General features: G+C 43.3%; 2 protein-coding genes across 3 annotated transcripts; one reads left to right on the top strand and one right to left on the bottom strand.

Moving 5' to 3' along the window:
• Positions 1–1,080: 1,080 nt before the first annotated feature.
• LOC120688610 (methylmalonate-semialdehyde dehydrogenase [acylating], mitochondrial-like) lies at positions 1,081–3,738 on the bottom strand. Of its 2 annotated transcripts, none has more exons than XM_039970980.1 (8): positions 3,379–3,673; positions 3,110–3,302; positions 2,625–2,682; positions 2,367–2,518; positions 2,188–2,278; positions 1,665–1,745; positions 1,521–1,575; positions 1,081–1,342 (listed from the first exon to the last, which is right to left on the bottom strand). In XM_039970980.1, exons 2-8 carry the CDS (start codon positions 3,193–3,195, stop codon positions 1,149–1,151), a joined length of 717 nt encoding a protein of 238 aa, XP_039826914.1. In that variant the 5' UTR covers positions 3,196–3,302; positions 3,379–3,673; the 3' UTR covers positions 1,081–1,148. The 2 variants fall into 2 exon arrangements, with proteins under 2 accessions (XP_039826914.1, XP_039826913.1); XM_039970979.1 differs by having other exon boundaries at positions 1,083–1,342; positions 3,110–3,293; positions 3,379–3,738.
• An 84-nt stretch (positions 3,739–3,822) lies between these two features.
• LOC120688609 (probable tRNA (guanine(26)-N(2))-dimethyltransferase 1) lies at positions 3,823–9,703 on the top strand. The gene is made up of 12 exons (XM_039970978.1): positions 3,823–4,195; positions 6,109–6,375; positions 6,476–6,563; positions 6,646–6,767; positions 7,143–7,282; positions 7,373–7,445; positions 7,603–7,691; positions 7,792–7,897; positions 7,996–8,208; positions 8,704–8,898; positions 9,010–9,087; positions 9,201–9,703. Exons 1-12 carry the CDS (start codon positions 4,103–4,105, stop codon positions 9,504–9,506), a joined length of 1,770 nt encoding a protein of 589 aa, XP_039826912.1. The 5' UTR covers positions 3,823–4,102; the 3' UTR covers positions 9,507–9,703.
• Positions 9,704–10,556: the final 853 nt, after the last annotated feature.

Below are 10,556 nucleotides of genomic sequence, written 5' to 3'. Positions count from 1 at the left end.
AGCCTACAAGAGCATTAGTAGCACCTCATACCGTGAATATTCTAGAATTTAATGTTGTTGTGCTTTCGGTAGTAGTTGACATTTCCATCGACAACGAGACGACCGTGGTGACTTGATTAATCTTGAAGATTTGCCAACTCAGTTTTCAAAGCTGCTCATATTTGTACGGTTTGTGTTCGAGCATTCATAGAGGATATAAGGTGATTGCGCGTGCATTGCGAGTATCTGAGTTGTACTATGTAGTTGTAAAACCTTTTTTAGTTTGAACTTGGATATGTTTCTAAAAACTTTGGTCGAACTTAAAAGCTAGAATGACATATATTTGAAACGAAGTAATACATCTCAAAAAGCTAATACGATTTTGTTCTAAACAAAATAATTTTACACAACGCAAGCTTGATCAGCAAAGAAGATTGACTCCAATGTACCCGGTTCTTTGGTGCATTTCTATAATAAGGAATATACTTTTTATCATAATTCTTATTCATTCCTTAAAATTTCTTACTGTATATTTTTGCAAACATTTTAATGTTTAGTTTCTCACGATATTTTTCCCCTCCATTGAGAAGCTATACCGATTACAAAACGGTTACCGTACATAGTGCTCTGAATAATAAATTCTGCGTGCAGAAGTCCATGTCCCTCGTTAAAGGTCTGTTTGTGTAATAATATAAAAAAGTACAACGTTTTCAAATAAAGAAACCGCACAAAATCTACGTAGTATACCCGAGTGGCCGAGTTTGGCTAGGCGTCAGTTCCTCAGTTTATATTTTCCGAAAAAAAAAGGTTAGGGCTAGTTTGGGAATGAGGGGATTAATCCCCGGGGCTTCCCTCCCCTAGGCCAACCCCCCCCCCCCCCCCCCCCCCCCTGCGCCCGTCAGACCCCGCGGGTGCGATATCCCCGCAGGGGTGCCCATCCCGGGCAGCATTTTGCACCTCTCCCCTGGCTGCTGCTTGCTGCTGCGTTCGGATTGATGCTGCTGCTGGCTGCTGCAGCAGCAGCCAAGAGCAGCCCACTCCGGCCCTCCGAACACGTGAATATATTCAATAGATCTAATCTACGAGGTACACACTTTGGCATGTAACTCAAAATCCAAGCACGTGTGAAAACTCAAAATCTGCGACGTACAAAATAATTCAATTCATTCTCAACCGATCGCAATGCAAGCCACAGTAGTTTCCCATCGATCAAATCCCAACACGTCCAATTCATCCATCACACAACAGGATAAGATTCTTGAGAAATTCATGAAGACAGAAGCAGAAGCACGCAGAAGCAGAAGCTGCACTTGCATGACTCGTGGCAGGCTAACAGCAGAAGTAGAAGCACGCGGTGAACAGGCTGCCAAAGGAAGAAATAAACAATACTAGACATCATCATCCGGAGTAAAAATATGATCAGTAGGAATTAAAATTTAATTGTTCAAGCAGCACATACGCAATACACAATGAACTAAAGATCATGAAGCTTCACTAGATATAGCTAGTAGCAACCTTCAGTAGTTAGCACATTACTGTACCTTCATCAGCCAGAAGGGTCGGACCAACAAAATTGCCATCCTCAAACTGCGGAACCTGCACATTTTACAGATTTCAGGACCGGTGGCAACAATATATAGTAGAACTACAGGTAGGCAAATAAATAAGTGAAGTATTGAAATTACCACAATATCCCTCCCGTCAAGCAAAAGAAGCGCACCACTGTCAACACCATTTTGGACTAACTTGCAGATACGGTCCTTCGCCTGATTACAGTAAAATGTTAGGAGAGAACCATGAATAATGAGAAGAGATAAAGGGCCTTAATTACCAAACTAGCAACTCTTTTGAGTATTAAAGTAAGACTGTAAGACAAAAGATCATCCAATTTAAAAATATATGGGCACCATTAGAAAACAAGTATCTGCAATCATGATATGACTATATAAATGCCATGGCCATGCTGCTACTTTTAACGCCAAACCCCCAAAGCAAGTTAATATGAGAAAAGGGCATGACTATGCTTCAGTAGTTCATCATTACTTGCAAGACTGAAGCAATTCACATATGGTAGAATGCCCAAAAATCATTCTTTTGTCCTAAATCCTGGGCTAAATTGGTGTTAGAAATCAACATTGACAAAAGCTAACTCATAAACTGAAACCGTAATTCGAATAACAAAAGTAATTAAGTACTCTAAAACCACACCTGTCTGCTGATCACTGGACCAAGGTCTGCATCATTAACCATTCCTGAATTAACAACGAGGCCACTTGCACGTTTCACAAGTTCATCCTCCCTATAAGAATATTATAGTTAGCATGCCACCTAAAAAGTTGACAAAAAGGCGTATTCTGAAAAAAAATTCAAATAGGGCAAGCTGGTACCATGATTCTGAACCTCCAACAAAAACAGCAGTGCTCAATGCCATGCACCTCTGCCCTGCTGCACCAAACCCAGCAGCTATAAGGGCATTCAGTGTGGCATCTCTGTCAGCATCAGGAAGTACAATTGCATGATTGTTTGCTCCCATGTTGCACTGCAAAGAAAAAGAAACTTGTGTTAGAAATTATGCTGCTTATCCGACACAAAAGGCACAAAATAAAATTAGTTCGGCTGAGAGTCCCAAAGAGATGAAAATTCACCTGAACACGCTTTAAAGATTGCCTTGTCATATCTTGCCTTTGCCTCCTCAGCAAGCGCCTGATATATACATAGCGGATCAGATATTTAGAAGGCCCAAACTCATGATTGAGCATGCAAGCAAATATCTGAAGCAAGCAACATCTTGCTGCCCAGTGTGGCAGTGCCCATGGACATCAAGTAGAAATTATCCCCAGATCCTCCATATATTTGAGACGAGAACCATGCTTAGCTGCTAACAATAACGTGGTCACCATCAATCCCAAACATGATGAGTACAGGGCAAATTTACCAAGACCACCGTAGAGTTCTTTGTGACTCCTAACCCCCTAAACCAGTTGGTCTCTAGGTCTCCCCGTTCCTAAAACCTGAACAGCGCGCCAGCATCCGGGCCAAATACCTCAAGCCGCCACCAATTCATGTGAACTAAATGGAAAAATATCCATGGACTCACGAAGCAATCAGATTCTTCGAAAGGGGTACCTACTTCCTGGAGTCGAACATGTTCTTGGAGAGACAGGCCTGGATGTTGCACGCCTCTTTCTTGCACGGCTCCTTGCTCGGCTGCGCCATCCCCTTACCTACCTCCTCCTGCCGCCGCCGCCGCCACCAATAACCGGCGAGCAGATGAACAAGGAGGGGTTCTTGAAGAATGGAGTGCTGGCCGAGATCTGCGAGTACTACTGATGAAATCAGGGGAAGAGTAGAAACCCTAGGTAATTGAACAGCCATATCTGCAGGAGGGGTAGAACTCACATGCGCCGAGGAGGAAGACGAGGTAGAGACGGACTAGCCGGAGGCGCGGCTGCAGATCGACGGGGAGGCCGAGCGGCTGCAGATCGATGGGGAGGCCGAGCAGCTGCAGATCGACGGGGAGGTCGAGCGGCGGAGGGGCGGCTGCACAGGGCGGAGGGGTGGCGGAGCTCGGAGGCGGAGGCGCAGGGTGGACGCCGGAGGTGGCGCTGCGATGTTTCCCTCCCGTCTCGGCCGTCGCGGCCCTCGCGATGACGCGGACGGGGAAGCCGTGCCCGAGCTGTCGAGGTGGGGAAGGAACGCCCCGGGGAAAATCGGAGGCTCGGGCTTCCTAACCCTGCAGCGCGGACTTCCAAATGGCGAGCTAATTTAGCCCGGGTCACAATTCCACGAGGGAGCCCGTCCCGGGGAAAAGGCCGGGATCCCGGCGGGATTTTGGGCTCCCAAACTAGGCCTTAGGGTTCAACTAAACCCCGCAGGGCCGCAGGCCCGCAAAACGGTTCGGCGTTTCGCTGCCACAGCAACGCCGCCGCCGCCGCTTCTCGCTCTCCTCTCTCGCTTCCTCTCGCCGCCATACACCTCCGCTCCTTTCCTTCTCCGCTCCTTTCCTTCTCCGCTCTACCTCTCAGATCCAGCGCGGCGATTTCTCCTCTTCCTAGCCCGGCTCCCCCGGCCCCCTTGTGCTAGTTTGGTTGGATTCAGGGGGCTAGGTTTTAGATTCAGAGACATGGCGGAAGTGGAGGACTACGAGATCATTAGGGAGGGTGAGGCCGAGATCCTCCAGCTCAAGGAAAAAGCCGCCTTCTTCAATCCCGTGCAGGTACCTCCGTCTTCCATTTTTTGTGTTGACTGTTTTTGTTTTTTTATTTTTGATTGTGTGTGGGTGGGGTGGGGGGGGGTACCTTGGGGGCTTAGAAGCTGTGGATTGGGGATACAATCTGCACCCCTGAATTAACTTATAGCAATTTACTGGAGTGACTTGCTGACTTCCAGTTGATCGGTCTCTAGAGCTTTGAGGTATTCTGGATGATTCAAAATTGAGTGCTGGGCCGCGATTGCTCAGCGGTTGGGTCCGTTGGTTAAATTTTATCCCGTTCTACCATCAGGGTGCATTTTGCCCAGCTCAATCTACTTCGTTATTGCAATTCATTATTTGGATATACTAGCCCCTCTCATAAATCGGAAACATTTATATTTTGCTAGGATATATGTCAAAAAAACCCAAGCAGATTCATTATAGCGCTTTTGTTTGCTGAATCAGGGCGTCCGTGTCTAGTCCGTTTTGGACAACGTGGTCCACTGATTTTAGGCCTCACGAGTTGATCACGTGAAGAACTGATGAGCTAGTTAAGAATGCCCTGGTGATGCTGCAATCCAAACACGCTGTTAGTATATAAATATTCGTTCTCTCATTTTCCCAACATTGGGTGCCAGCCAGTCGGCGATCAAGTCTTTGCCTCCAAGTTTACCTAATTCTGCCATCTAGGTGGTTTGTGGGTAGCTAAAGGAATTATCTATGAAACATATTTTTCTTATAGTACTGTGTCACGTATATGGGAAGCAATATAAGTTTGGAATTGCATAGAAACCGCCAACAGTGCATTCTATATCATGGTTTAAAAGGTATCGCCTAGTCGTCACCTTGGCGTCCAGGAGCTAAAGTTTCCGGTTGTCCAAGTCACCTAGCTCTGCATGCGTAAGGCGTCCGCCTTGCTCGATTTGGCGCCGAGCGTCGCCAAGGCGCCCCTGGCGGATGCTTTACGCGTGAAAAAACAGGGGGTCTGCAGGGAAGAGGTGGGGGGCGCGGGAGGAAATTGGAAGAAAATCGCTCCCCCGCGGAACTTCACGCCTTCCGCCTGCCGCGCTGGAAGGAAGAAACTGAGGGCAAGAAATAAGGACTGGAGGTAGGGAAGATAAAGGGGAGAGAGGAATTAGACCTTTTAGAGGCTAGAGCCGTCGGAGCTTGCACCTTCCCGGCAAGACCCTGCCGGAGCATACATCCGTGGCAGACCAAATCCCCGCCAAATCGCAGTTGCCGCGGGCGCAGCCCAGCCAGCAATGCCGCACATCTCTGCCCGTCGCTCCTCTCTTCCCCTCCAGCAACTCGATTGGAGCCCAACCATCCACCAGATTGAGCAGTACTGCTTCCCCCCCACCCTGCCTCCTTGCCTTCCGCCTGCTTCAAATTGCCTTCCCGGAAGCCCTTAGTTCCTGTAGGCCCACAGGTTGACCTCCCTTCGCGCTAGGCATTAGAGACTAGTTTTTGGCTAATTAGCTTTTGAGAGACGAGACATTAGACATTTTAGATTTGCTATCTTACTACTAGTAGTCTAGTACTCTATTGGCACTAATTATGCTTCATATTTTCTGAGGTCCGATTAGGTTCTGAATTTTAGTGGCATTATATGTTAAGATGTTTGTATGGCGTTGCCTTACTCGCTTAGGCGTCCGGAAAGGCTCGCCTCGCCTCGCCTCCCCTTACTGCCTTTTAAACCATGTTCTATATGTTATATTCTTGTGTACTATTGACAAAAAAAATTATATCAAATGGATTCAAATCGATCATTGAAGAAAATAATGGTTACAAATTATGAAGTACACATGGCTATGGATATTTTTCTTTTCTAGTGAAATAGTTACTTTTCTTGATAGTCAAGATTATATTTTTTCGAAGCTGGCATATTGAAGAGTAATTAATTATGATTCAAAGGTCAAATTTTACTGCTTCATTAGGTTCACAACAGAGACATGTCCATTGCTGTTTTAAGGGCCTTTGTTGCCAAGCGCAAGGAAGAACATGAAGCGCTGGCGAATAAGAGGAATAAATCGCATCAAGAAAACAAACAGAGCGAAACATCTGTTCAGAATGGAGAGGATGCTTCAACTAGCCATCTTGATGAAATGGATGTTGTTCCTGAAAAGGATCTAAATCAAGCTCAAGCAACAAAAACACCTTCCTGGAAAGTAACCAGAGAACTTAAGCCACCACTTGTTCTTGAGGTGACACATCTCATATTATGGAAATGCAGTATCTATATGCTTCAGTTTAACAATTTAACATTAACTGATATCTAGTATGCGCTGCTAATAAAAATTGCAGGCTTTGGCTGCTTCTGGGTTGAGATCTCTCCGGTATGCCCGTGAAGTTGATGGCTTAGGAAAGGTAGTTGCTCTGGACAATGATAAAGGTAATGTCACATTTTTCTAAACTTGCTTCACACATTCCTAATGCATTCCGGCTCTATTTCATTGTGGTTCTTGTTTCTTCAGCTTCTGTCGATTGTTGCAAGTGGAATATAAAGTTCAATGGTGCTTCCTCTACTAGTAATGTGGAAGCTCACTTGGCTGATGCTCGAGTTTACATGCTCACGCATCCAAAAGAATTTGATGTGGTAAGGCATTTGAGTACACATAGTTTAAATCTGACATTTTATTACCCTTCTTCATTCAGCCTTATGCAATGCAGGGTGAAAACATGATGAACATTGTCATACTAGCTTTTGATTGGAATGATGACTTCTCTGGGTCAGGGTGTGGGGGTTTTGCATTTCATTTGATTATATCTCTAGCTAAGACTAACTATGCCCGAGGCTCTAAACTTTGAAGTTTGTGGTATTTATTATGCAAGGGTAAACCATGCAGTTAAAAGTACTTAAAAGTCACATCCAGACTGCCTCTGAAATTTGCATTGAGTAATAATGATTCTCTGTAAATATTGCATTAATGTGGTTTGATCCACTCTAATTTTTCCCCATCCACATTCTTAGGTTGATATTGACCCTTATGGGGCACCATCTGTATTCCTCGACTCAGCTGTACAGGCTGTTGCTGATGGAGGGCTATTGATGTGCACTGCCACTGATATGGCAGTTCTTTGTGGCACCAATGGAGAAGTTTGTTACTCGAAGTACGTCAAATATAGTTCTTTGTGGCCACTTGTTCAAAGGAATGTTCCAATTGTGGAGTCTACAGCATAATGATCAATTATGTTTTGTAGGTATGGTTCGTACCCAACCAAGGGCAAATATTGCCATGAAATGGCTTTGAGAATCCTCCTTGCCAGTATTGAGGTACATAAAATGATTTGCAAATTTCAATATAAACTATGTATCACTTCCATTTGAGGCTTTTGCTAAACAATGCATCAATTCAATTCTGCAGTTTCCATGCTCCATCCTTCGGGTATCTTAGTTCTTCTTGTCCTTAACACTTTATTTTTACCCTCAGAGCCATGCAAATCGGTACAAGAGATATATCGTGCCTGTTCTCTCTGTGTTTATGGATTTTTATGTGCGTGTTTTTGTTCGGGTGTTCACGTGAGTTTCCCCTGCTATTTCCTTGTTCCTTCTTTTGTTCAATATTTGGTTAAAATACTTAATTTGACTAATATGGCATTGTATGTGGTTCCATGGGCAGTTCTCCAAGTGAAATAAAGAATACTCCTCTTAAACTTTCTTACATATATCAATGTGTTGGGTGTGATTCTTTCCATCTGCAATGTCTTGGGAGGAGTATTTCTAAGGTGTGTTTTGAATACTATTCATCTCCTTTATAAAACAATCCCTCAATTGTATCTTGACTATCTTGATTTGCCTTTTTCCTTGTTTTCTGTATGAACAGGATAGCACTGTGAAGCATGCACCTGCAATTGGGCCTGTTGTCCCTCAAGAATGTAGTGATTGTGGAAAGAAATTTAATGTGGGCGGGCCAATATGGTCTGCTCCTATTCATGATCAAGACTGGGTAGTTTCTACTTTGGCAGGTGTTAAGTCAATGAAGGATAGATATCCTGCATACGATAAAATTACTTCAGTTTTAACAACTGTATCAGAGGTATTGCTATAACTTCCATCTCTTTTACCAAATTGTTATTGTCATGCCTATGCGACTACGAAAGCAAGCCTTTCAGGTTTTAATGTTAATATTGTTTTATTAGTAAAACCATGTTACCATACACTTGAAAGAGTTTTTGAACAAGGCTGATGACTTGATGACCTATTGGCCAAGATTTATCACTTAAGTCAAAGAAAGAATGTATATGTGTAGGTTATTCAAGCTAGAATTTGGTTATCTAGTCAATTAGTTGCCCCGAGTGTAAGTAATAACCATATCTGGCTCTTTTTCCCTTCCTCTTCTGCATGATAAAAACTGAATCTTTGCAACTGGGCTGGCATTGACTTTGGAAAAGTAAAGGCTATATAACTTACCCTTTTTTTAATCTTTAGGCAACCAGCTAATTCTTTAATTGACAAATTATGTGCAATCAAGAAACTTTCGTGTGTACTGATTGAACACTCTAACTCCATTTGAGTTATTCTTGTGATGCAGGAGTTACATGACATTCCATTGTTTTTCAATCTCCATAACATAGCTGGCACCGTTAAGTGCACATCTCCATCTTTGGTTATGTTTCGGTCTGCAGTTCTAAATGCAGGCTATCGTATCTCGGGCACCCATGTTCATCCACTTGGTGTAAAATCTGATGCCCCTTGGGATGTAATTTGGGACATTATGCGCTGCTGGGTAAATTTTGATTGACCCCTTTTATCATAAGTTTATTTCTTCAGCTAGCTTAAAAAAATAGTGATGTTATCCATAGATGCACTCATAAACTTTTTGCATACATCAACACAGGTGAAGATTCATCCAATTAAGGAACAGCCCCATGACTCTCCAGGAACGACCATCCTTTCAAAGTCGCCAACGCTAGAAGTATGTTCCTCTATTAAGCATTGAGCTTACAATGCTCCTTATATGTTTTTTTTTTCTCCTGCAGCACGTGACAAGATAGTATTTTAAAATTCCTTTTTTGTTTGTTTTTGTAGGCGGATTTCTCTAGAGCAGGGGCTGCCCTCAGTAAGGCTCAGATGAAGAAGGTGAAGCGGTTCCTTCCAAACCCAGAACGGCACTGGGGTCCAAAGGTCAGAGCAGGCCGGAAGATCACGAGCAAACATGTCTCTCTCTTGGGCCCTGAGGCTATCAATAGTATTCTGAATGGAGCGGTCAGACACGAAGGTGGAAATGGAGCAGTGACGGACAAGCCAGCTCCAGAACCTGAAGGGATCAAGGAAGATGAACCCTCAACCAAACGCCAAAAAACTGGTGATGACGAACAGGCAAACGAACCTTGATCGCCAAAACCACCATTAATTTTTGTTTACTTTACCTTTATAATGCTTCCGAGCTTTACCCTGTGTTCGTGTGGTCGATTGGTTATTTGTATCACCTGTTGCTGGGACAACGATGGATTTTGATCGGACAAGTTTTGGGCTAGGTTTTACCTGTTGCTGGGACAACGATGAATTTTGATCGGACAAGTTTTGGGCTAGGTTTTGCTATGCTTTGCTGTATGTACGACGCGCCATGTAGGGCTGGTAAACTTGTGGCGAAACGTATAAAGGAGGGCATGCGTCTAACCAATCTACAAAACAAATGAAAATTACAAGCTCTATATATTACTGCGCTTTGAATGCAATACTGTGGGAACGGATTCCTTTGTCATAGAAACAAACAAGTGATCAGACGTCTCCACGACTCAAAATTTGGCCTGAGCAGCTGCTGCAGCAAGTGATGACAAGCAGGAGGGTATCGAGAACCTCCTGCGTACGGGATAGGCGATAAAGGGGTGGTTTGGATGAGCTAAAATGCAATTGCTAAAGTTTAGCTCTAGATGTGCTAATGGGGCTAAACATGAACTAATGAGAGCTAATTAAAAGCTAATGGATTCTAATAATTAGCCATTATATATGTAATTAGAATAACAATTACTTCTATTTGAAATTGTAAGTCATTCTAATTTTTTGAGAGTCAGGTTATTTTTATATTTAATCAAAATTATAGAAAAATTATAAAAATTAGTGGCACCAAAAAGATATAATATGAAAGTATATTTAATAAAAAATCTAATAGCACCAAATAGCTCATATGCAGTTCCAAATGGTCTACTAGCCGCTTGCATGCAAACAGCTCCTAGTTAGGCCCTGTTTAGTTCGTTTTACATGTAAACGCAAAAATTTTTTGCGTGAGAATCTTGCCAATTTGAAGTACTAAATGAAGTCTATTTACAAAATTTTTTGCACAGATGGGTTGTAAATCGCGAGACGAATCTAATGATGCTAATTAATCCATGATTAATCAATAATTAGCGGATGGTTACTGTATCATCGCTATTGCAAATCATG

Source organism: Panicum virgatum, chromosome 9N (genome assembly GCF_016808335.1).
Source record: "Panicum virgatum strain AP13 chromosome 9N, P.virgatum_v5, whole genome shotgun sequence".
Classification (NCBI taxonomy): Eukaryota; Viridiplantae; Streptophyta; class Magnoliopsida; order Poales; family Poaceae; genus Panicum; species Panicum virgatum.
Note: the sequence above shows the minus strand (reverse complement) of the source record. Positions and strands in the feature narration are given on the sequence as shown.